This window comes from Canis lupus, chromosome 20 (genome assembly GCF_003254725.2).
Source record: "Canis lupus dingo isolate Sandy chromosome 20, ASM325472v2, whole genome shotgun sequence".
Lineage (NCBI taxonomy): Eukaryota > Metazoa > Chordata > Mammalia > Carnivora > Canidae > Canis > Canis lupus.
This window is the reverse complement of record NC_064262.1, coordinates 36,902,197-36,928,496: the sequence shown is the minus strand read 5'-3', so window position 1 is coordinate 36,928,496 and position 26,300 is coordinate 36,902,197. Positions and strand designations below refer to the sequence as shown.

Genomic DNA, 26,300 nt, shown 5'->3' with positions numbered 1-26,300 from the left:
GCAGAGCTCGGCCAGTAGAGGGAGCTGTAATCCTGTGGTCACAGGAGAGAGCGGCCCAGCAGGCGGTTGGTTGGGGCTGGAGCTTGCGTCTGGACCACAGATGTTCTTGGGCCAACTGACAAATGGAATTCCAGGTGCCAGAGGCAAGGCCTGGGAACCTGCATTTTTATTTTATTTTAAAGATGTTATTTATTCATGAGAGACATGGGGGTGTAGGAGAAAGAGAGAGAGAAGGGGGCAGAGGCACAAGCAGAGAGAAAAGCAGGCTCCATGCAGGGAGCCCAACGTGGGACTAGATCCCAGGTCTCCAGGATCACGCCCTGGGCTGAAGATGGCACTAAAGCACTGAGCCACCCGGGCTGCCCGGAACATGCATTTTAACAAATTGAAGGTAGGCAGTTCTGCACTTGAGGTTGAGAACTTCTGGTTTGTGGTGCTGCCGCTCTGATGCCAACCTAAGGGAGGGTCACCTTCCCCAGGGTGGGGACTGCCGTTTCCCTGCTTCTCTGAGGTGAAGGGGGCATGGGGAGGAGCTGGGGAGGAGCCTGGGGAGCATGGAGAGGAGGAAATACATTTCCCTACCCAAGGAGACCTCTGCCCACAGGGCCGTGGGGTCGTAAGGAAGGTGAGGTGGCCCTCCGGACAGTCAGGCTGCTCCCTAGCCTCCCTGGGGCCAGCGGGGGAGGGTGAGGTGAGACTGGGTTTCAGCCTCTGGGCTGGAAGGCAGGCTGCAGTACTACGTCACCTGGCGGCTCAAGGGCAGCAGTTCCGGTGGTTAAGGGCAGATGTGGGCCCAGGGGAGGTGACTGCACAAGACCCGATGTCTTCTCTCTGCCTCTACCAGCACTGGCTGCATTCATGTCAAATAAACACTTGAGGGCCAATTCGTTTTTCTTAAAACATATATTTTATCACTCCATTCCGTACATCTTTGAGCACCTTTGCCAGAATTTCAGGAATGTGTAGAACCCCTACCTCACACCCCCTACCCTCCCTAGGCCTTGGCGACAAGGTCCCTCACAGCTTGTGCGATGGCGTCCCTGTCAATGCCAAACATCTTCAGCAGCTCAGCTGGCTTCCCGCTTCTTGGTACCTCGCCAACTGCAAGGCGGGAGACGGTGATGCCAGGCTCACCCACCAAGGCAGAGGACACTGCCTCACCTATGCCACCTGGTAAAGGAAAGGGGGGGGGGGGGGGAGTCAGGCGATGTGGTCTCAGGGTGGGCGATGGGGGAGGGCCTGCTCCTCGGCCCTTTGCCTATCCCAGCACTTCCCTTCCCCGAGGACGACAGAGCCAGCACGTACACCACCCTCCCTCAGGCCGGCAGCCGGAGCAGACACCATCCACCCATCACCACCGTGTTTCTTCCTCAGCCCAAATGTGGTCTCTGAATCACGTTTAACACCATCCTCTGGGCAGCTGCCCCAGATGAATGAGCATCTGTCCTTGACCCCAGTCTACGCCCATCTCTCCCTGGTGGAAAGCCTGCCCTGGAGGAGGGGTGCTGTGTGCTTGTGGAGGGCTGCCTGGCGAAGGACCCGGGAAGACAGAAATTCTGTGCTGCTGTCCCAGCTTGATTCCTCACAACAGGCTCAATGCCCAACTCTATCAGGGACGTAGGCCACCCTTCCTCCTCTCAAGCAAAGTCAGGATCCTCCTGTGTGCCCTGGGTGGGAAGGGCTCCAAGGAGCCATCCTAGCAGCCAAGCCTGCCGGGTCCCCGGCCACGCCTGCGGCCAACAGGAGGCTGAGTCCCGGCTGCCACCCTGGGGCGGGATGAAGGAGGGACGTCCAGCCCTCTGCGGCCCTTCCCTGACCCAGGGCCTGTTACCTTCATAGTAATGGTCCTCCACGGTGACGATCCTGCCCTTGGTCGCACGGGCGCTTTCGAGAATGAGATTTCTGTCCAGGGGCTTGATGGTGAAGGGGTCCAACACACGAATGTTGATCTTCTCTGTGAGGGGAGAAAACCCAGGGGCGTGGCCGAGGGGAATGCACGGGGTGCTGTGGGTGTGCCCTTTGAAGGGTGAGGGTCGCTCGTGGGGTCCTAACAGTTTTCGCCTAGGCCTGTCCCTATTCTGGGGAGACCATCTGTCCCTCTGTTCCTATCATCTCGTGTCTGCCACCTCCCCAGTGGCTTCCCCCCTTCTCTGCTTATCTGTGGCACTCACGTCCTCTGGCATCCTCCACCCCCTTAGATGCGTCTGGTCTCAGGGAAGAGAAGCACCTCTTTCTCTTTCCTCACATCCGGGGCCAGAGACCCTCAGCCTGGGGACCACCAAAAAACACTGAGTGGCGGGGCCGGGGCCCGCACGGCTTTGCTTCATCCTCCCAGATGCCTTTGAAGACACAGGGGAAGCCGGAGGACAGTTCCAAGCGTCTGATGTGAGGCTGCGCCAGGGCTTAAGAGGGGAGGGGACAGGAGCCGCGGCTGCAGGCACAGGCGCCAGGTCATGCGAGGACCCAGCAGAACCGTCAAGCCCTCCCCCCGCTTCTCTCCAGCTCCCCGGAGCTCCGTACACGCCGTTCCTTCTGCCCGGGGCCTCTCTGCTTATCAGTTCCTCCTCCCACCTGAGGTCACTTTCCTAAGGACACCCCCATGTGCCTGCTTCCTGCTCAGCACGGCTACGCTGTCTCCCCGACTGTCAGCAGCTAACATCTGTGAACCTGTAATGATGATCATGATAATGCCAGGTCACACTTATTAAATTCTCAGGACAGTCCCACCGGGAGGGACAGTGACAGTACCTCCATTTTATGGATGGGGAGACGGAGGCATGGTAATGCTGAGTAACTTGACCAGTGCCCTACTAAGTGGTGATTCAGGCCTATCAGCAGGCTCTACAACCCGTGACCTGACCACCGTGCTAGGGCACCTCAACTCCAGGGCCGGGGGGCAGGACCTAAGGCCACTGCAGCCCCGGCACTTAGCATCATGCCCACCACACAGTCTTAAGGGCTCAAAGGATGGTTTTTATGGGTTGCCTGAATGGCTCAGTCAGTTAAGTGTCTGACTCTTGATCTCAGAGTCCTGAGTTCAAGCCCTGTGTTGGGCTCCATGGAGCCTACTTAAAAAAAAAAAAAAAAAAAAGTGGCTTTCATTACTATCATTTAATTGGATGAAATTCCTTCTTACCCCCAAGACCTCATATGCCATCAGCAGCTGATCTAAGACTTGCTGGGAAAAAAAAAAAAAAAAGACTTGCTGGGATCCCTCCTTACCTTTCTTCAGCAGTTCAGCAGCAGCCAAGGCCTCATGTAGGGTCACTCCGGCCCCAATCACAGTCACCTGGTCATCCTTGCTCTTCAGGACCACCTGGAGAGGACACCAGAGCCAATGAGGTTCAGAGACTGGTGGCCTGGGGTGGGTGGGCCCTGGCTTTGGGGTCTCACTGGGGCATGAGAGGCACTGACCTTGGCTTGTTTGATTTGGAAATCCTCATTGTTGTTATAGATGATGGCGTTTTCTGGGCGGCTGGTCCGGATGAAGCAGATGCCCTAGAATGAAACAGCATGACAAAGGATGACAGGATGTGGCATGCATGGGCAACCTTGGGGAGCGGATTCTTTGTAGAAGGGCCACTACTCCTTACCCACAAACTTCCACCCCACTGTCCCCACAGCCCACCCCTCCCCAGCAGGAAAAGGGACTGTCTTGTCCTCTCTGGCGTGCACCTCTCCAGACACTTTCTGGGGTGAGAGCAGCCCAGCGGCTTTGCCAGCCCCAAGCCTCACATGGAAAACAGCTGTTCTTCCATGAAGGCTGGTCTCTAAGTGGGGCTGCTCCCCGCAGAGTGCGTCTGGCAGAGGAAGGGGACCCACAGGACCCTCTGGTCTACGGCACTGGGGCTCTTGGTCCAGACCACGTTACTCAGCACATTCTTGGTCTCGGAGAGCCCAACTTGGGGAGGAGACAGGGGTCAACAGCCAGATAGGCAGGGGCTGCCAGGATTCTCAGTGGGGAGAGTACAGTGACCGGTCCGCAGTGTCTGCCACCCAGCAGAAAGGGCAATAGGTGTTTTGTTTTTCCTGGTCTCACTTCCACAAGCTACAAACACCAGTGGCGTGGTCAGGAGACACCACTGTGGGGCAGTAAAGAACCAGCTCTGCGCTGGCATGCTGACCTCCCACTCCCACGTCGCAAACAGCCATGTGACCAACCTTCGTATTGGCTGCTAATTCCACCGCCTTCTCTGTAGACACCCCGTCACTTGGGTAAAAGATCGTAGCAGTGGGGATGGACCGAAACATGGCCAGATCTTCCAGAGCCATCTGAGACGGCCCATCTTCCCCTGGGGTGTGGGAGAGAATAGATAGAGCAGAAGTGAGCCCCCCACCTATGGAAAGGAATCCTGCCCCCACTCCCTACAACCTCCTGGTCCAGAAATCCAGAGAAGTACAGGTGCAAGTGTCCTGGCCCCATTCAACTCACCAATGGACACACCACAGTGGGAGCCACAGAAGTTGATGTTGCTCTCGGAGATGGCCGCCATGCGAATCTGATCAAAGGCCCGTGTGAAGAAGGCACCAAAAGCGCTGCAGAAGGGCACCGTCCTGTTGCGTGTGGCACAGCCCACCGCGACACTGACCTGGGGGACAGCGATAGTGTCAGCCCTGAAGAAGAGCGAGAGGGCAGCCAGGGAGTCCAGAAGCTCACACCTCTCTTGACAGTTGGAGGATCCAGTCATCCTAGTGACCGGATTCTCCTCTTCCCATGTAAGAGATTCTTACGTACCCATGGATTCCACAGCTTTTCTGAATATTGAACTCACTGGACTTGAAATAACCACTTCAAAAATTCTCTTAAAATTATCTTCCTAGGCAAGGGGCACCTGGGTGGTTCAGCTGGTTAAGTGTCTGCTTTCAGCTCAGGTCACAATCTTGGGGTTGTAGGATCGAGCCCCAAGCTGGGCTCCTTGGTTGGTGGGGAGCCTGCTTCTCCCTTGCCTCTGCTTGTGCTCTCACTCTCTCTTCCAAGTAAATAAAAAAATAAAAAATAAAAAATAAAATCTTTGGGACCCCTGGGTGGCTCAGCAGCTGAGTGCCTGCCTTCAGCTCAGGGCGTAATCTCAATCCCAGGATCGAGTCCTGCATCGGGCTCCCTGCATGGACCCTGCTTCTTCCTGTGTCTCTGCCTCTCTCTGTGTCTCTCACGAATAAATAAATCTTGAACCTGTCACCCGATGTGAGCCCTCGTGCTCCAGCACCTGGGGCCTCCCCAGCCCGTATACCGTGCCAGTTTATTGTTTTTTATTTTTATTTTTTTAATATTATTTATTTATTTATGATAGTCATACAGAGAGAGAGAGAGGCAGAGACACAGGCAGAGGGAGAAGCAGGCTCCATGCACCGGGAGCCCGATGTGGGATTCGATCCCGGGTCTCCAGGATCGCGCCCTGGGCCAAGGGCAGGCGCCAAACCGCTGCGCCACCCAGGGATCCCCCGTGCCAGTTTAGTCTGGATCCTCTAGCTGGCAAGCCTAGAAGCCCCAGAGAGACAGCTTCAAGTTCATCTGGAGAAAGAACTTTGGATAAGGTAGAACCAGTGACCTTCAGACGAAGCTCCCCACTGTTAGGTGCCCGCAGGCCAGGCTGGGCTCCTTGGCGAGAGGACCATGGCTGCTAGGCCCCTCATGTTCTCCTTGGGACTGCGCTTGCCCTACCGCCTAGAAGGCCGGTTTCCCCAAGAGACAGCCATTCCACCACACACGGCCTACAGACAGCCTTTCCTATGTGCACCTGCAGCCCATTTAGCGCTCCTGTCTGTACGCATCCAGTACATTTGCACCTGCACAGCTCACATACATTCGTCTCCCTCGCCACTGCAGTTACTGGAGGCCAAAGCTGGCTCCTAGCTGCTCCTGTGGTCTCCCTGGGCTGGCCTCCAGCAGACACCTGGCATTGCCAACACAGCTGCCCAAAGGAGCAAGAGGACCTCAGCCCTGTGTCTGGCACTGGCACCCACCTGCCCACCCCTGGCACCCACCATGTTCTGCTCAGCAATGTAGCACTCAATGAAGCGGTCTGGGTGCTCCTTTCTGAAGATCTCTGAGAAGGTGGAATTCTTGGTGTCCCCATCCAGGGCGATGATGCGATCATGGGCGCGGCCCAGCTTGGCCAGGGCCTGTCCGTAGGCCTTGCGGGTGGCTATCTGTGGGGAGGAGAGCAAGCGGGCTCTGAGCACTGGGGTGGGCATGGGGCCTGAAGCCTGGCTCAGCCCCTGGAGGCCACAGCTTTTAGGGAGGAAAAGGGGCAGAAAAAGGAAGCTCAACAACACACAGTCCTGTGGAAATTTAACTTCTGTAAGGTTACCAATGAGAACTTCTACACTCAATGTCTCCAAAGTCCCTGCAGCCCGTTGGTCCCAGCCCATCTGTGAGCCATCTGAGGGGCAGAGGGTGTTCTAGCACCCCCAATTTCCCTACCCCTGTGACAGAGGTCTGTGAACTTACCCCACTCTGCACAGGAACACAGAGGACCTGGGAGTCAGGAAGCCCAGTGTGGGTTCACATGGGGAAGGGCCTAGAGCAGGACAGGGCCTAGGCTCTGCTAGACCAGACACGGGGGAGTCTTGAGCTCAGACCTAGGGACTCAGGCTGAAGGGCCAGAGATGGGGGGACTCAGGTGCATGGGCTTTGATCCCAGTGCTGCCAGTAGCTTGCTGTGTGACTGTGGGTAAGTCTCTGGACCTCTCTGAGCCTCTGCAGGTAAGTAATTTCAGAGTTGGTTGTCCTCATGGAGATGGCAGGATCAACACCTCAGGATTCCTCCTCACCCTGAACTAATCTCCCCTATCTCCCTTTCCCAGCCCCCCAGAGACACATCTCAGCCCCAGTCTCAGGGAACCAGAGAATCATAGCCACCCCAGCCAGACCTGAAAAGCAAAGGCCAACTCTGTACCTTGTCCCCAACTTTATAGCTGGGTGGGCTTGGCATGCGGATGTTGGTAATGTTCACAGAAGGGGCATCCTCTTGTGGGGGAGTCACGAGGATCTTCTTTTGGCTCTGGATCTGGTTGTATATTTCCTGGACAATCTGATCAGCCATGTTTTTGGGGAGGGGCTTCCCATGCCAACCATCCTTATCCTCGATCCCTGTGGGTATGACGGGGGAGGGCAGAGGGCCCAGTAAGACCATAGCTCCTGAGGAGCAGGAAGCTGCTCTGTGGGGCTGAGTCTCCAACAGGTGAGGGCAGGCCAGGAGGCCCCCCTGAAGGGAAAAACACAGGGCAGGAATGATGTGAGGCAGAGCTCCATGCTGGATGCCACAGGGGTTGGGAAAGGAGGGTCATGGTGACCAGGAGTCCACATGCCTGGCACCTACTGAATAGCTGCCAGTTCTCCAGGAGCTAGCTGACAAGCAAGTGGGGAGGGAAGCATGCATGGGCCTCTGCACCACCTCCCCAGCTGCAGGGAAGGATCTGCTCAGCAATTCTGTTCAGTTTGTTGAATGGGTTCTGGCCATTAGAGGGGAGGCTGAGGCCCAGAGCAGGCTGAGAATTATCTAGGTCACCCAATGCACTGGTGTGCAGCAGAATGGCACCCAGGTGAATCCCTCACCATGCTGACTTGCTATGCGGGGACCAAGAGTCCCCTCCTCCTAGGTCACCTAAACCCAGGGACTGACTTCTCTGACACAGCATCCAGTCTCCCTCTAGGCCCCCAGAAACCCCCAAAACCTCTGAGGTTTCCAGATCCCACTTGGCGCTAACACCTGAGGGATCCGAGCCAGGCAGCAGCATTGAGGTGGTGTCAATACCCCAAAGTCCTCTCCTCAATGTCCACCCCCTCCCTGAAGGCCCCAGAGCCATGCACCTTCCCCCACACACCAGTGCTTCTCTTCATTTGCCTTAAGTCCACACGGGCAGGTGGGTAACCAGGGCATGTGGCACAGAGAAGCTGGCCCATGGTCTGTAGTCAGGCCCCATGTCCCCGGGCAAGTTCTCAACCACTTCTAGCCACGTTTTCCCATGTCTAACAGGGGCTAGGGCTGCCTCAGCCCCAGGGGTTTGGAGCCCAAGGGGCCTGAGTGTCAGGGAGCAGCTTACACCTGCAGGGCCTCAGGCCCAGTCAGGAACCACCTTCTAGACCCTGCCATGCTCTCTGCCAGAGGACCCTGGAAGCACTTCACCACTGTGTGCAGGGTATCCTCTTGAGGGAGAACCCAGTTTTCCCAGGTTCTCTGGACTCTGCAGCAGAGGACGCTGTGTAGAGGACACCAAGGGTATGGGGGACCGGTCCTTTCTCCTGACCCGCAGGTTCTCCCGAAGGCCCCCCCAACCCCCCACCTGACCCAGTCTCCAATCTTGGCTCAGCCATGCTGATCACTGAGTTCCCTCACAGAGCATGGTGTCTCCTGCTTCTCCTTCCCCAGCCCATTGCACCTGGTTTAAGGTAGCAAAGGCCTGATGCATCCCCAGACACAAGACTGCAGAAACATGTCCCCCGATGGAAACCCACACTGCCTCAGTTGGCCATGGGGACCAAGCGCAGGGGTGGGGTGGGGTGGGGTGGGGTGGGGTGGGGTGGGGTGTGATGCAGACAGACCTGGGATCCCCCGCCCCTTGAAGGTCTTGGCGATGATGGCCGTTGGCTGGTGCTTGGCCTGGCCGAAGGCCTTGCACAGCTCTTCCACGCTGTGTCCGTCCACGATGACGGCGTGCCAGCTGCGGACAGAGGCAACAGTGAGCGTCAGGGGCCCCTGGGGAAAGGCTGCCCTCGCTCTGCTGCACGGCTGCCGTCTGGGAAAGGCTAAAGAGTTTGTTTCCACCTTTGGTTTTATTTTCTGTTGTCTTTATCCTTTTTTTTTTTTTTTTTTTAAAGAAAGATTTTAGGGATCCCTGGGCGGCGCAGCGGTTTGGTGCTTGCCTTTGGCCTGGGGCACGATCCTGGAGACCCGGGATCGAATCCCACGTCGGACTCCCTGCATGGAGCCTGCTTCTCCCTCTGCCTGTGTCTCTGCCTCTCTCTCTCTGTGTGACTATCATGAATAAATAAATAAAATCTTTTAAAAAATAAAATAAAATAAAAAATAAAGAAAGATTTTATTTATTTATTCATGAGAGACACAGAGGGAAAAGCAGGCTCCATGCAGGAAGCCTGATGTGGGACTCAATCCCAGGACTCTAGGATCATACCCTGGGCCAAAGGCAGCGGCTCAACCGTTGAGCCACCCAGTTGTCCCTGTCTTTATCCTTTTTACGTTATTTTACTTCTTCTGAATTGCCCCCAAACAGTTTTTCTTCCTCTTTCTTCAGTAATTCAAAGCTTGGTTTATTTATTTTCTCTTTTGTGCCTGATGTACTGGTTTCCTGAAATCTACTTATTTCCCGAGAGCTGCACTGGGGACAATGCCCTGGGTCTGCATTCTATCTGCTGTTTGATTCTTCAAAATGTTTTGGCCCAATTTTTTTTTTTTTTAAAGATCTTATTTATTCGTGAGAGACATAGAGAGAGAGAGAGACAGAGACACAGGCAGAGGGAGAAGCAGGCTCCATGCAGGCAGCCCGATATGGGGACTCGATCCCGGGACTCCAGGATCACACCCTGGACTGAAGGCAGGTGCTAAACCACTAAGCCACCCAGGAATCCCATTGGCCCAATTTTTGTTTAAGGAACACCACTGGTCACTCCACAGATGCTGGCTGTGGTATTGGAAATATTTATCAAATAAGCCAGGATGCCTGGGTGGCTCAGTTGGCTAAGTGTCTGCTTTCGGCTTCAGGTCATGATCCCAGGACCCTGCATGGAGCCTGCTTCTCCCTCTCCCTCTGTCCCCTCCACCACTTGCACTCTCTCACTCTCTCTCTCTCTCTTGCTGGCTCAATCAATAAGACACAGACGAGTCAAGCTGCCAAACAGAATTCGGAAGCAGCCTCGGCAAGCAAATCTTTCTCTTTAAGGCAGCCTTTTCTGGGACTCTTGTCAAATTAATGGTAATACAGTAAGAGCTAACATGTCCTGAGCGCCCAACTCTGTGCAGGCACCGGGCCAAGCACAACACATGTGAACCCCCTGAAGCCTCAGCACAAGCCCTGGGGCCAGGCCCTGAGACAGACGCTATAGATGGAATAACCTGCCCAACGTCACGTGACAAGGACGTCAGGATGCAGGTTATAGATCCAGGGACACTGCCAGGGTTATGCGCCAAGTCCCCAGCCAGTGAAGCTTAAGGAGGCTCTTGGGACACTTGGTGGCCTAGTTTTCTCCTCTGACAGTTTGCTCTCTCTCTCTTAGGTCAGTCATCAGAAATACCAAACCATGGCTGCTGTGTAACCAGGGACTGCAAGCCCACCTTGGCCTTCTCTAGGCTGACTCATCTACAAAGGGTGGGCCTGGAGGCCTGTCATCCAGTCTCCTCAGCTGAGGCTGAGTGTGAGGGCCCTGGGGTTGCTGCCCCAGTTGCAGCTCGGCTTTTATTTGGGGGTAGGAGAAGGACACTGAGGGGAGGGCCCCTCTGGCTAACACCCACCCAGATGACCTCCCTGCTTGGTAACATGTGACCGCAAAACCAATGCTCAAACCCCTCAAGAGCTACATGTCCCTTAGCCTCACCAAGCAGGCCCCGCTCACACTGCGCCACTCATCCCACCTCAGCTAAGAACAAAATGAGGATGTGCGCAGTCACATTACATGGAGGCTCTGACAACTATCATGTCCCACCACCTCACCAGTAAAGGAATTCACTAGCACTGGGCCTCAGCCCACAGCTCCAGGCTGGCAGCCTGGGTTGCCACTTTAAGTGTGAAATTATGAGCTAAACGCTGCAGAACAGACACTTTTTTTTTGATGAGGCTTGGCCTCTGGCTGACTCTGACCCCCAAACCTGAAAAGATTCCAGCTTGGATGGCTCCTATGCTGGGAGGGTGCTCGGGCCACAGCCCCAAACTTACCCGAAGGACTCACAACGCTTCTGGTAGACGTCCACCTGGTGTTGCAGTGGGGTGGGGTCGCTCTGGCCCAGGCGGTTGATGTCAAGAATGGCAATCAGGTTGTCTAGTTTGTAGATGCTGGCAAAAGCCATGGCCTCCCACACGGAGCCCTCCGACAGCTCCCCATCTCCCATCATGCAGTAGACGCGGTAGCTGTGGAAAGAAGGTGGGTCAGAGGCTAGCCCCTCTCACCCAGGGCACCGTGCTCCCTGCCTGTCCCTCCCAGAGAGCCTGTCCGCCTGGGGAACGGAGCAGCAGCTGCACGTGACATGCAGCACATGCAGTCAGGTCCCTACTGTCCAGCCTGGGTCCACATCCAGGGTTCTGCCTATAAGATCCAGAGAACAGAGGTTATTAGGGCACAAGGAAAATGAGCAAGCATTGGGGGTGACAAGTGACTACTATCGGTGGGGAGACAGGGCTTGAGCCACTGGCATGGGGTGGGTCTACTTCACTCCACTCACGTAGGAACTGGGAGTGCTAGGGAGCCCTGGGGACCTAATCCTGGGAACAGGCTGGGGAGGCCAAGGTGTGCCACCAGGAGCAGCCCAGGGTAAGTTGCCAGGTGAGAGAAGGGTATTAACGGGGACATGCAGGACCGGGCTCATGGTGGGGACAGTGCCTATAAGATGGGCTCTCCCCAAGGTTCTTCCAAGACTGATTCTCACTCCAAGATTCATGCTAGGCCCAGCCCTTTCTCTACCCTTGGGGTCAACAAGGCAACCATGATGGCTTCAAAGGCAGTGTGACCTGGTAAAAATAAGACGGAGTCTGGGGCAAGTTACTGGTCAACAGAGCCTCCTCTGAATCATAGGGAGGGTAGAGCCCAGGAGAGTGAGGCTAGAGGTGGGGGAGACCAGGTCAGGGACCCTGATCCCCACCCCAGAGATATGGGTGGCAGGGGGGTGGGAACGGGGGTGGCTGAGGAGCAGTGGCCACGGGTATTAGACACAATGACCCCATCATCCATGGGCCACTGCGTGGCACCCAGGGGTCCTCTGTGCTGAGCAGCCTGGCCTTGAATTAAGTACAGTTGTTACTTCCAAATCACAGACAAGAAAACAGGCTCAAACGCCAAGGGGCTTGTCTAAAGGCCACACGGCAGGGGGAGAGCTGAGTGGGGGATCAAACACTGGTCTGAGCACCTAAGCCCACACTGTCCACTCCTTGCTGTCTAGGAACACACACAGATGGAGCAGAGGCAAGATCCTCCCCTTTCCGGGCCATGTCCAGCTGTGTGGCCCCAGGGAGTGAGGCTCGTGCCTGGACAGCCTCAGAGGGGACACAGCTGTTTTGCCGCTGCGGCAGGCAACAGCCCTGGAGCTGGCCGCAGCAGAACTATTCCAGCTTCAGGGCCTCTGGCTTCCATGCCTAAGGCCGGGGAGCTGGGGAAGAGGCGGGCGGCCAACGGCAGCGTCATCAGCATGACTCAGCGCTTCTGTGAGCTGCCAGGTCAGGGACGGGGGCTCCTGCATCCTCCCTCTGTCTGGTGCCTTCCGCCACAGGTTCCTGGGCGAAGAGCTGGGTCTCGGGACCCACACTCGTAGGAGCCTATCGGACGCGGTGTCCTGTCCCCAGGCTGGTCTCCTCTCTCCTCGGCAGGCTGCGGGGGGAGCCCAGAGATGCTGCAGAGGGTTGCATCTGGCTCATGGGGCCAGGAGAGGGACAGCAGCTCCCAGAATTAAGTAACCTAATGGCGCCAAGGTCAGAGAGACTGCAGGGTATCTGATTTGCCTGGGAAGAGATTCCAGGAAAGCACTACAGCTGCCTTCCCAACCCCACACCCTCTTCTGTGGAAGTCAGACCGGGGCCAAGGGTGGAGCACAGCCTCTGGGTTCAGCCAGGAGGGCGTGCGACCCCGAGGAGACGCTGGGGTCTGCAGAAGCTCTGTACTAAAGCTGCTGGATTTGGAGCGGGGGCTGCAGATGCCCAGTCGTGAGCTTCCCTGAAGAGAAGGGACCCCAACATGTGCCCCAGAGGCGTCTGAAAAGCACCTCAACTGTCCCACAACAACAGGACGCCTCATGGGCTACAGCATACCCATAAAACAGAAAAAGCATTATGCAAACGTTAAAACTAGCTCTTGACAGTTAAGGGAGAAAACACACAATGTTTAGATTTTTCTATTTCTCTAAAGAACAGAATACAAGGTGTAAGTTTCTTCTCACAATAACATGGATGAAATAGGATATGTTAAGTGAGATTCAAATGGGAGGCAGCTGAGAACAGGAAAACCTTCATTTCTTTTTAATGCGTTTCCGTATTTTTCACACAGAGCTGGTATTCGGTAATTCAAACAAAATTATTTAAAAGAGAAATGAAAGAGAGCCAACTTGACCTATGTTCCCTGGCTGATGGATGGGAGAGACGTGACTGGAGGCCAGAGCGACTCTATCGGGCCCCTACCTCGGGGAGCAGGGTAAGTCCCTGCACGCCCCTGCCTCCGCCTCGCTGCAAGGTACAGTCCAAGGGCCTGAGCCTTAGCCAACCCTGGCTGCTGGGAACCCAGCTAAACTTCTCCCTACACTGGCTTGTTCCATTATGTTAGGGTCAGGAAATGACCCTTCACAGGGAATTATTTCAAGCATCTGTAGGGAATAATTAACTCACATCTCTGGTTCTGTGCCAAATAAAATACTCTTAAACATACATCCCATTCTTTGTGCCTTTCTTCACTTCATGGTGAATCACTTCTGGTGTAGCTGAGCTTGGTCCCCAGAGGGTCTGGAAAGCCTTAAAACCTCAGCTCCCCTCCTGGAGAGGGGTCTCAGGACTCCCCTCCTCTGCACACAGTAGGTGCTCACTGCAGTGCAGCATCCCTCTCTTCAGGCGGCCCACAGTCATGACCCCAAATCTGGCCACAGCACGCAGCCCTGTGGCTGAGATCTGCCACAAGGGGGTTCTCTTCCAAACTGCCCCGTGCTGCAGCAGCAAACCTCTCTGATCAGGCTACCTGCCCCCTCCCTGTAAGTCTATCTCCCTAGTGTCTGTCCCTTCTCTGGCTGACAGGTGGGGCTCAGGGATGCCCAGAACCCTGCAGAACACATCATCTCCTTCCCTGAGATAAAGGTAGGTGGCTTGAGCCTGGGCATGTGAGTGTTTCGTCAGACAATGGGAACATAGCCTTCTGAGATTTTAGGGTCCAGACACTGATCCTGAGGACACCACAGGAACTCACCAGCCCAATGACTCCAGGTGCACACCTAGGTGTCACTAGGAAGGGACACTGAGTATGTCCCTCTGCTCCTATGAGCCTACTTCCTCATCTGAAAATGGTGCCTGTCACAGTCTTACATGCGGATTACTTAGCTTCTATCCCATACCGCAAGAGGAGGTACCCAGGGGCAATGATTAAGGCGTAGCCACCTTCCAAAACTCCCGAGCGTAGGGTTGGGGAGTGGAAGTCTTACCTGGCTTTGTCAAAGTATTTGCCTGTGTAGGCCATCCCGCAAGCGGCCCCAAGGCCCTGGCCCAGGGAGCCAGTGGCCACATCAGTGAAAGCTTGTTTCTGTCGTAGGAGAGAGCCACAGTTACTCACAGCGCGCGCGGGGGGCGGGGGGGAGGGGGGGGCACACGGGACACACGACACAGCAGCATTTCCCAATGACCCTCCCAGGTCCCCAGCCTCAGGGGCCCCACTGATCCAGGTGCTGGGTGTGCACAAAGGCGCAGCACCAGGGCAGCCTCCACCCAGGGTGTGAGTTCTCACTCTCCAGTAACGGTAACTGTGGGTGTGGTACAAACCCCAGCAATACTCACAAGGGAGCCGTGTGACCTCAGGCTCCCGCATGGCCCACCTCACACCCATCCATGACAAGACTGATGAAACATCTGGCTCTACTGGGTGCCCAGATGGGGAGTGAGTTTTCATGGAAACCTACAAACTCCAAACACTTGCAGGGGCCAGCACTGGGGAGTAAGGTGGGACCCTTCTTTGGGGTGTCACCACATCTTGCTGTGACTCCAACTCACTTCATGGTGAACCTCTTCTCCCAAGCTGTGTGGACGAGGCCAAGGTGGTCCTGGGGGGGGCAGGGAGCCTGGGTGTGTGGGGCCTGGGGAGAGGTCTTCTCTGCAGCTGACCCCTGGGCTGGGGCCTTAAAAGGTCTTGTCCTTAAGCACCAGCTTGGGGTGAAGAGTGTGCCCTGGAAACACTCACTTCCTCCCCCGCTTTCGACACCTCAGGCTCTCAGTGGGCACCCCACCTCCCCTTCCCACATGCCTTGAAAAACAGGAAGTAGAGACAGAAGCCTGTGCTGCTTCTGGCAGGGGCAGGGGCGGGGGTGGGGGTGGGAGTGCTTACCGGGACGGGGTGCCCGTCCAAGTCAGAGGTGATCTTCCTCAGGTTCAGCAGCTCCTCCTCGGTCAGGAAGCCGGCCTCAGCCCAGACGGCGTACAGGATAGGAGCCGCGTGGCCCTGTCCAGGGGATGAGTGATGGAGGGGGCATCAGCTGGGAGGCCGATGCTTGGGGGCTTTTCCCGCCACACAGAAAGTGGGGCCTAGTTGAGGTGGCGAGTGAAGGCCACAGCCCTCTTCCATCCTTCTCCAGCCAGAGATCCCACAGACAAGGCCGAACAAGCCCTGGGACAGGTGCAGGGGGAGCACAGCTGTGAGGCCAGCCGATGCCAAAATCCCAGCAGGCAGCTGGCCGCCCTAATCCCTGGTTTCTGGCATGTGAGCAGACTTGGACAGACTTCTAAGCTCTCACGCCTGCCCTGGAAGCCCAGAGGCCACAGGGTCAGGCCTGGCTACAGGTGGATTTCAGGGGTCCGTGGCATGGTTTGTGGCTGTGATTCTCATGCTTGAGTGGTGGGACTGGTGCCTCATCCCAGACCCTGCTGCAGTGCACCGCCACTCCTCAGGGAGCAAGCACGGGCCCTGGGGCGCCGGCAGAGAAAGACACGTGCACCAGGCCACAAAGCTGTATCCCAGCGCTGGACTTGAGTCCAGCCTAGTGACTCGAAACAGGGCATAACCCCAAGCAGATCATTTTCACTGTCCTCAACTAGTTCAGTTGTTTAGGTCTCAACCTGGCTTAAGTATATCAGCTGGGTCAGCCCAGAGTAAGACGCCAAGGGCTGGGCTGGGCCGGCAGTCAGGGAGTGTGGGTAGAAAGGGTGGGTGGGGGCCGGGCTTACTAGGGGCAGGTCCCCTCGGAGATCACTCGCTGCCAGCACCTTCTCACCGTTCCAGAGCCCATGTGACACCTGGCCCAGGTGGAGGGTGGCACGCTGGGCTCCTACCTTGGAGAGCACAAAGCGGTCGTTGTGTGGGTTCCGGGGGTCCTGGGGCTTGTAGCGCATGGTGTGGAAAAAGAGGACAGCCATGATCTCCGCGGCACTGCAGCATGACGTGGGGTGGCTGTGGGCCAGGAGAGAGAGAGACACACGCATCATGGCCCTGAGCCTCTGAGCTACAGGGCTCACCCCAGGCCCCGGGGGTACATGTGCCAAGGAGTCACAGGCCTAACTAATCAGAGAGCCACATGCTCCTGCTCCTGGGAGGGCTGCATGGGGTCTTAAGGATGCCACTATTGGTGGCATGGGGTCACACCCTCCTCGGGCCCAACAGCCCAGGCCCCGAGAGACACAGCAACTGAAAAATTCTGGGGCTTGACTAGAGTAAGAAAGAAGGTGTACCCAGGAGATTGGGCCTCAAGGCAGCGCTGAGGCTGGAGGGTAGAGCCTAGTTCTTACCTCACAGCTTCTAGAAGCAGCTAGAAGGACTCAGCAGCTGGGGAGGAGCGACCCCTCTATGTCTGACCTCACCCACTTGTGAGGGGCACCCCGCCTTCCCAGGCCCCCAGAGGTGCTGGTTCTCTTAGGCCATGGGCAGGAAGGAAGAGAGAAGGCTCACGGAGTGACCACAAAGCTCCCAGCAGCCTCAGTACATAGGGCTGGCAGTTGGGTAAGTTGGGTAAGTGGGGCCTTGGGCTCCCCTAGGCATCACTGGGTTACTTGGCCATTTTTCAACTAGCATGGGAAAGGCTGGTGTAGCTATTAGGAACCAAGCTTTTGTGCAGAATTTAAAAGGCAAAACATATTATCTCATCTTCCACAAAGGCTCCTGATCATGAAAAAATGAAAACCCTTTCTGCCTGTGACAAGGGCTGAGGGGCGGCTGCTGACAAAAGCAAGAAGCTGCCTTTCCAGCCCTGGAGTGGTGGTGGTGGTGGTTGGTGGCACTCAAGGGCTTTCCCCTTTCTTTAGCTTTTTGCTCTGCGAAACGCAGTTCTTCACAAGTAACAATTTACACAAATAACAGAAAGCACAAGGGTTACACCTTAGCTGAGACTTGTTGGGGTCTCTTAGGACCCTCATGATGAACCCAGTCCAGGCGCCAGGACATGCTGGAATTCCTGGCTGGCCCCAACATCCCCCTGGTCCACAGTTCCGTGAACATGTCAGCCTCAGGGCACATGCCTCCCAGCCACCCGCTCCATGCAGCTTAGCGCAGCCCTCTGAGCTGCTCGGAGATCCGACACAGAAACATGCCCAATGCCAAACCCAAGGGCACATGCAACACCTAGAGTTCACGCACTCCTCCCTCCTCCCCTGCCAGTTGGCTCCCCGTACTGGGTTAAGGGGTGAGTCACTCCCAGCACAGACACATTAGTAGAGAAACCCAGAACTGTCCATGCTGGTTTAGTACCACATTCCCAGCACACAATCATCTTATACTTAGCCATCTCTATGAACTCCTGGTCATGGGGAAAAAGACACTAAGCCTGAAAGAGGGAGGTGAGGAGACATAAATAGGAAACCTTGCTCTGCTGGGCAGGGACCCCCCTCCCTCATCCCTAATGCTGAACTTAGCTGGAGGACATCCCAGTCAACACCAATCCGGTTGACCTCCTGCCCCCCCAACCTCCCAGGGCACCCGGTCTCTGAGGATCCCGTTTCAGGAGTTATGACACCATGCTGAGAAGCTGGGGAAGGGGGTGGATGGAGATTGGGCCAGGCCACTCAGTGGACAAGGCAGGCAGCCAGGGCAGGAGCTCCACCTGCCCGGCCTGCCTGCTAATCCCAGGGTGACATTCCCCCATGGAAGCATCAGGGATAAGTGGTGTGGCACAAGCCCTTTCTGCATGTGGTGGAAGCATGCCCAGGCCTGGGCAGGACAGATATGATGGGAGGGAGAAGGTCAGCCATGAAGAGACATCAGAAGTTGAAGAGCGCCCCTTCTCGGCCAGGTCCGTGAGGGGTGCACCTACAACGTCATTCCCTCCAAAGCCTGCATCCTGGCCTCACTGCTGGCCCTGTCCTCACACCCACAGAGTAAAGACATACAGAACAAGTGCTTCACCTCCCTGAGGCTCAGCTCCTCCATCTGTAAATATGGGGGCGCTGGGAGGCCAAGTAAGATAATGCTTCTGAAGCGCCAGGTCACCACTGGCCACCACCATCTGCCAGAAGACCAGATGCCAAACTCCTCAGTGCTTCCAACTTCTCATGGGCCGGTGGGGACCAGATGCCCTGCAGACCAAGGGGCAAGCAGCAGGGAAGAAACTAGCCAAGGACTAAGACATAGTTCTGTAAACTGTGGAGTGCTGAGCACACAGGAGATGGTTACTTGTAAGCTCAGCCTACTACAGGAACATCAGGGCTGAAAGTGTATGGAGACTGTGGCTTCAGAGCTTGAGATTTCCCTGCAACCCTGGCCTGTCTGGGGGGCGTGGGGGACATCTGTGGGTGGAGGCCCCACCTCCGTTGTTGTGACACATCCATGGATGTGGGGAGGTGGGGCTGCCATGGAGGCTTTAGGGTACTTTATGTCTTACTCTTTGTGACACACAGGGACTACAAGTTTGTCCAAAACCTTCACTGGCCCAAACAGTCCACTTCCAGTCCCAATTCGCTCATCTATGAAGGGGGCACTAATTGCTTAGAGCAAGGCGTAAGTGTCTCAAAGGTCCCACCACGCAGAGGACACATTCTTCCAGGTGTTCCCCGTCTCCTCCCCTTAGCACACATTTTACCTGCTCACCAGTTTCTGTGCAGGAAAAGTAGAGAGAAGGCCCCTCACCCCTCTGGCGAAGCTGCTCTGTTAGCAAGACATACAGCTGCTAGCCCCCACAAAGTGACCCCTCTCCCACCATATTCAAGTTGGGCCTGCATCGCAAGGACACACAAGGCTTCTCAGCAGATGAACAAACCGGAGAGGCCAAGCACCTAGAACAGCTTCATTGGGGCAAACCTCAGTGTGTAAAAGTATAAACAGAAATAACCTGCTGTGAAAAAGAAAGAAGTACCCAACAAAGAAAGTAAAAATCAGAAGAGTTGAAAACCCACAGCTAAGAAACAAAGGTTAGAAAAATGGGAGTAAGCTCAGACAGTAGAAAGATAATAAATAACAGAAATTCATGGGGGCACTTGGGGTGGCTCAATCAGTTAAGCATCTGCCTTCAGCTTGGGTCATGATCCACGAGTCCTGGGATCGAGCCCCATGTCAAGCTCTCTGCTCAGCAGGGAAACTGCTCTTCTCTCTCTCTCTCTCCGTCACTCCCCACTGCTTATTCTCTCTCTCTCTCTCTCAAATAAATAAATAAATAAATAAATAAATAAAATCTTAAAAAAGGAAAGAATAGAAATGCATGAAATAGGAGACAAATATACAAAAAAAAAGTCAAGGCTAAGAATTAGCTCTTAAAAAAAAAAAAAAAAAAAAAGAATATAGGAGTACAAATTTAGTAAACTTCTGATGAGGTGGAATCCAGAAAAAGAGAACAGCAAGTACCAGAAAAGGAAGAAGAGGCCTAATAGAGAATACAATACTGCAAACCACATGATGCAAATAAATTTCAAAACAGAAAAATGTCTAGGGAAAAAAAAATTTACTAAAACTGACTCAAGAAGAAATAGAAAGCCCACACAATCTTTTAACTGTTACAAAGAAACTAATCAGCAGATGCATATTCCCTAAGGCCCAGCGACTCAACTACCAGACATGCTCCCCCAGCAAAATGTGCACCTGCGTCCCTTCATGTGCACTCCAGGAAACTCAGAGGCTGTCCTTGCATTGTTTGTGGTGGCCACACCTGGAGGCCGCCCACGCGCATCAGTGGAATAGGTTAATCACACTATGTCTGTATAACGGAATACTATGCAGCACAGGGACAATGAGTGAACTATACACATCCAACACCAACATTACCTCACTAATATACCAGGTAAGCAAAATGCACTGCAAAGGATCTGTAGACCAGAAAAGACCATCCTATTTATGGAGATATAAAAATGTTATAAAACAATAAGAAAAACAAAGAAATGAAAATGTAAAATTCAGAGTGCAGCTCTTTCTGGAGGAGTGACACCCAGGAGTTTTAAAGCACTGTAATGTTCTTGTTCTTAAGCCTGGCAGTAGACACATAGAGGTGTATTATCTACAACATATGTGCATTTTTTATGCTCTTTTTTTAGGTATATATTTACTTAAACAGAAATACTCAGGAGGGAATCCCAGGATGCAGGGTGGAAATGAACCCTGGAAGCAGTCCTTGTTCTTTCTCTTCCCAGAACTGCCCTAGTTGCCTCCTGCCTGGAAAGACTCTGACTCCAGACCTCAGAGTGTTTCTTCCACTGTTTACCCCCATGCCACGTCCTCTGAGAAGCCCTCCCCTGCCACACTATCTATAAATACCTCTACTTCCCCTCATTTTACACTTATCACCACTGGACATTACAGTGCTTATTTACTGCCTGTTTATCCTACTGCAACACAAGCTCCACGAACAGAGGGACTCTGACCCTTTTCATTGTTGTATTCTCGGGCCTGAACAGCACCTGGCACAAACTGCACAGATGAACAAATGATGTATCTTGGCTCTGAGATTCAAGGGATGTGACCTCTCTGAACCTCAGTAAACACGGAGATACTAATAGAACCTCACCGAATGAGGTAGTACATGTGCAAAGAGCTTGGCACAGTGTACAGAAAAATGGCAGTTATTCAGTATTTACACTTAATGTATCAGAGATTAAGCCTAACTTCCTCCTCATTTTGAGGATGGAACGACTAAGGCCCACAGAAGGGAAGTGACTTGCCCAAGGTTGCAAAGCCTACCATCAGAAAAGCAAGGACAAAACCAAAGTGCTAAGAGAAACTGATGAGCAGATAAAATGAGGTATATCCACACAATGGAATATTCAGGAGTAAAAATAATCAAGTACTGCCACATGCTACCATATGCGAGACCTTCCAAACATTATGCTAAGTGAAAAAAGACAGACTCCAAAGATCTCATTCTGTAGGATTCCACTGATATGAAATGTCCAGAAAAATTAGATTTACAGAAAGTAGATTAGTGGTTGCCTGGGAGCTGGGAATGAGTGCAAATGAGCACGAGGGACTTTGAGGAGTGATGAAGTGTCCTAAAAATTGGATGAGGTAGGGCAGCCCCGGTGGCGCAGCGATTTGGGGCCACCTGCAGCCTGGGGTGTGATCCTGGAGACCCGGGATCGAGTCCCACGTTGGGCTCCCTGCATGGAGCCCGCTTCTCCCTCTCGCTCAGTCTGTGTCTCTGCCTCTCTCTCTGTGTCTATGAATAAATAAATAAAATCTCTAAAAAAAAAAAAAAATTGGATGAGGTAAATTCACTAAAACTTACTGTAAATCACTGTTAATTTACCAAGTTTATGGGGCACCTGGGTGGCTCAGTCAGTTAAGTGTCAGCCTTCAGCTCAGGTCATGATCTCAGGGTCCTGGGATTGAGTGGGGCTCCCTGCTCAGCAGGGTGTCTGCTTCTCCCTCTGCCTCTGCCCCTCCCCCAGCTTGTGCTCAGTCTCTCTTTCTCTCTCAAATAAATAAATAAAATATTTTTAAAAAATTTACAAAGTTTACTAAACCCACTGAACCGTACTCATAAAATGTTCTGATTTGCATATTATACTTCAACAGAGCTGTTGCAGATTTGTTTATCAAAGGTGGGGAGCACCCAGCATAGGAAGTTCTCAAATGTCCACATTCCCCTGTCCAGCTGTGCAGCCCTCAGAGATTCATTCAAGCTCCAATTGCAACTTCTGGGCAAGAAGCTCCAACAGTGCAGGCTCCAGTTGGCCAGACCCACCTGCTGCTGGACTTCTTGGCCCCTACAAGCACCGGCACCACCATCCCCAACTCTGAACAGACTGCCTCACCCTTCAGGATGAGAGCACAGAGACTGCCTAAGGACCCACCTCTGGGCAGGTCCCAATCCTCAGAGTGCTCCGGGCACACAGATAGCTGTGGTCTGTGGCAACAAGAAAGTTCCGGGTTTTGTGGGTCCAGACTCTAGTGACCACAGGCCTGCCTAAAGAAGCAAAGTCCAGGGATCAGCACCTATGACAGGGGCCGTGATACAGTCAGGGCTGATGAGAAACCATGAAAACATCTCAGCTAGACCCTAAGCAGTTTCCCAGTTTCAAGAAACACTGACCACCAGCCCTGCTGAGTTCAGAGGTCACTCAGGCAAAGAACTGAGTCACTCTAGGACAGCCTCATGTTTTCACACCGAGTTGGGCAACGCAGCTGGGGTAATCTCAACGAGCTGTACTCTTGCCTCAGTCAGCACCAGGCTGGGGTGGAAAGCAGCCCCAAAGGAGGAGGAAGCCCTGGCAGCAGGTTTCCGCCCAGAGACAGGGCCTAGAAGAGGCCAAAGATTCAAAGGAGCCTGGGCCATGAAGGGGCCCTCTGAGCACTCAGCCAAAGAGTCCCCGAATACCAGAGCTGCGGAGCAGGACTGTACTTCCAGCCACTTCAAAGTCACACGGACCTCCAGGATGTGAAGCCCATGACTGCAGGTGGCAGGACCCCAGAGCCTGCACATCCCACTCCCCCCAGTCCCACTGGGGAGTGATTCACTGTGAAAACCACTCATCTATGGACCTCTCCTTTAAAGACCGGGAAACTTCCCAAGAAGGGCCTTTCTGACAAGGGCACAGCTGCTCAGAAAAGAGCTGGAGTGAGGTGCCTACCAGCCAGAGACATTACACCCCCAGGACCCCCCCCAACACTGTGGCCAGAGCCCTAGGGACTCACTAAAGGCACAACCCCCACCCCATCCAGGCCTAATTCTGAAGGTGTCCTCAGATATCACGTAGAGCTGTTTGGATACGGCCAGAGCCAAGCCCTGGTCAATGAGACCACAAAATCTTCACCACCAGCCTCAGCAGCCAGGCCACTTCTGACAAGGCCACCGTTTCCTCAGCACATAGAGGGACAGGATACCGGAGAAGTTCGGGCCATTGTCGCTGCTGTCTCCACAAAGAGCTCTCTGTGAGGGCTTTGTCCCTCGGCTGCCCTGACACAGAGGCCAGTGTCCTCACCCCCAGGGCCCACGGAGCTCCACTGACAACGTAGGGTCAGGCACAGGAATGGGAAAGCCACCAAGATACCAAGGTGTCAGATCCCCAGAGAAGGGGCATCCCAAAGGGATGGTTACTTTAGCTGTGGCTGCTGCCCACACTGGGCCCGGGCCTCAAGGTGGACATTTGGGGACCAGAGCACTGCCCTGACCCCAAGTCCTCCCGGACCATCTTCTGTGCACACCCAGCTCAGCACACACCCTCAAACATCCCTCTTGTGACACGAGTTGCATAGCAGCATTACTTCCTTCTGAAAAAGAAGTTTTCTCTAAGTCTCTTCTGTGTCTTCACAGGCTAGCAAACACACAAAAATCAGTCTTCCATGCTTTCTTTTGGCAAGTTGATACTTTGTGAGCTCAGTTGAGTTCCCCCAAAAGTCATTACAATGTAAACCAGGGTGTAACAGCCTACATACTGTATTTTTTTCCTGTGGGTTTTCAATTATCTAACAAAGTGTCAGGACACCCACCCGACAGACAATTGGGAGGCTCCCCACGGCTGTGATGTTATGTCATTTCTCTCCAAGTGCCTCCAGACTGGCTAACGTCTGCCATCGCTATCCCTGGTCATCCCCTTCCCAGCTTCTGTTTTCCAGCCTGGCCCTGGCCGCCAGCCCCAGAAGTCTTCCAATCAACACGAGCCCCTTGCTCGGCAGTGCTGAACAACCAGCCACCAATGACCAGCTTGGGCAACTTACTGAACACCCCAGCCTCAGACAATGCAACAGCATGTCCCTTAAGCGGTTATTCTCAAAAGGCACACGACAATATTAGCAATAAAGGATGCTCCGTGTTGTGCCAGGGATGCCTATTTGGGTGCTCGGTGACCCTGTAATTGTCTGCAGCCCTGCAAGATGCTCAGATATGTTAACACTACCTACATGGGTAACTGCAGTCTCTCCAGCTGGATCCCCTAAGAGCCTGGGGCTAGACAGCTCTAGTACACAGGAGAGGGGTGCTGAGAGTAAGCCAAATCCCTGCCGAGGCAAGGGACACCACACAGAATGGGTAAGTCTGACACAGAACAGAGATAATGGATCGAAAGCATGCATGGGAGTGGGGTGGGAGAGAAGCCACCTGCCAAGAAAGGTCTAATCTCTTCTGAGAAATGGGTGTCTTGAAGGCACAAAAGGGGAGTACTCATCCTGAAAGTCAAAAGAGATTTACTCCTTAATAACATATCCTGTATGACACTGGCCAGAAGCTAGAATTTTGTCATTGTTCTAAGCACACAGCTCGGTTGGAAAGATTCCTGGAAATCGCCCCCTACCCAACCCTCTAAAGCACTTCATCAATCCGGCACAGTGCTGTCTCCCAAGCCTCAGGCCAGGCCCCTAGGGAGGGGCTGGAATCCTTGCAACCGCCAGTGAATGGGGGCTACAGTTGTTCCCATTTTACAGAGTGGGAACCAGCCTCTGAAGCAACTCGCCCGCCTGCCCTCCCAGCTACCTCGGCGAAGGCCTCCAGCTGCTCGGGGCTGTTACTGCCACAGGCCCCGCTACCTTCAGAGGAGGCTCCCTGGACCAGCAGCAGCCGTTCTGCACCTTCGGAGCCGGAAAGGCGGGCGGGAAAGAATGTAGGGGGATGGGCCTCCCGCCCCTGCCTTGGGGAAAGTGCAGCTGGCGGCGGGCCCGGGCCGGGCCTCGGCCCCCGGTCCTCCGAGCCTTCCAAGTCCGCCCTCCCGCTGCTCCCGCCTCCTGCAGGTCACATCTTAGCCCTCCCCTGCGCGCGCCGCGTGCCTGCCTTCTGCAGGCACATGGCCACCTTCCGGCCCGCGCCCCCATCCCGCCCTCTCAGCCAGGCTGCAGGCTCGGACCCCAACCCCGGGCGGGGGGGCGGGGGGGCGGGGAGGCAGGGACGTGAACGCGGAGCGGCGGGAGGGGAGGGGCCGTGGGAGGCGCGGCGGGAGGGCCGGCCGCCCAGCCTCCTGCAAAACGAGGCATTAAAACGGGCGCGCTCGGGCCGGGCGGCGTGCGCTCCCACGCGGCTCTCCCGGCGACGCCTCGGCAAGGGACTCCGACCCGGGGCCTGGGTCTCCGCATCCGCAGGTGGGAGGCGGGCAGCGGCGCCCGCACAGGGGGTGCCCCCGGCCCGGGGTTCCCGAGCCCCGTCCGCGCCGCCGAGCAGCAGGGGAGCCCGCGCCCGGCGAGGGGCGGGGGGGCGGGGCGGCCCGAGGCCCGAGGCCCGAGGCCCGAGGCGCGGCGGACGGAAGCCCGGCCGAGAGCGCGCGCCGCCGCGGAAGGCGCCTCCGGCCCGGGCCGAGCCGAGCGAGCGCGCGTCCCCGCCACCGGCCCGCGCCCCGCGCCCCGCGCCCCTCCCTCGGGCGGTGCTGGCGCACCCGCAGCGGCCGCGGCCTCCGGAACGGCGCCCTCCCGCCCTCCCGCCCGCGCCCCGCGCCCCGCGCCCCGCGCTCACCCCGAGCCGGCCGCCGTGGTGGCCTGGATGGAGCTGATGCGCAGGCGGTTGGCCGTGTCCTTCAGGGCCTGCAGCTTCTGCTGGTCAGGCTTATGGTAGCCCTCCATGGCGCGGCCGGCGGCGGGGGGATGCGGAGAACCGGGACCAGGACGCGGACACGCACGGGCGGCGGCTGCGGCGGGACTGGCGGGGCCGAGGCTCGGCGCCGCGCGGGGGCGCGTTAAGACTCCCCGGGCCCGCCCCCGGGGGCGGGGCGCCGGCATCACCCCAGGCCTCCGAGCGGCCGCGGCCCGCCTGGCCCCGCCCCCGCCTGGCCCCGCCCCCGCCTGGCCCCGCCCCGCCTGGCCCCGCCCCCGGCCCCGCCCCTCCCCGGCCCCGCCCCCGGCCGCCGCGCAGCCCCGGCACCAGCCTTCCGCCGCGGTTCCGGGAAGCCCAGGCCGCCGCTGCCCCGGGCCGCCTGGGGACGCCGCCCGAGTGCATCCACCTGCCTAACCTCCCCCTCCCCCCTGCCGTCCCCCCGCATTTGCTCCTGAAGCAGAGCGCCCTGCTGGAACTCGCCACACACACAAGCGACAATCACAATAGTCGCTCCAGGTTCTAGGCTCGGCTCGGAGT

At 55.7% G+C, this 26,300-nt stretch overlaps 1 protein-coding gene across 2 annotated transcripts; it reads right to left on the bottom strand.

The window, feature by feature from the left end:
- Positions 1-884: 884 nt before the first annotated feature.
- TKT (transketolase) lies at positions 885-25,894 on the bottom strand. 2 transcript variants are annotated; one of them, XM_025456174.3, is made up of 14 exons: positions 25,686-25,894; positions 16,174-16,291; positions 15,233-15,346; positions 14,340-14,437; positions 10,891-11,082; positions 8,546-8,664; positions 6,900-7,093; positions 5,986-6,150; positions 4,433-4,589; positions 4,162-4,292; positions 3,415-3,498; positions 3,223-3,316; positions 1,832-1,954; positions 885-1,170 (listed from the first exon to the last, which is right to left on the bottom strand). In XM_025456174.3, exons 1-14 carry the CDS (start codon positions 25,790-25,792, stop codon positions 995-997), a joined length of 1,872 nt encoding a protein of 623 aa, XP_025311959.1. In that variant the 5' UTR covers positions 25,793-25,894; the 3' UTR covers positions 885-994. The 2 variants fall into 2 exon arrangements, with proteins under 2 accessions (XP_025311959.1, XP_048953623.1); XM_049097666.1 differs by lacking the exon at positions 25,686-25,894 and adding an exon at positions 18,236-18,400 and having other exon boundaries at positions 16,174-17,657.
- Positions 25,895-26,300: the final 406 nt, after the last annotated feature.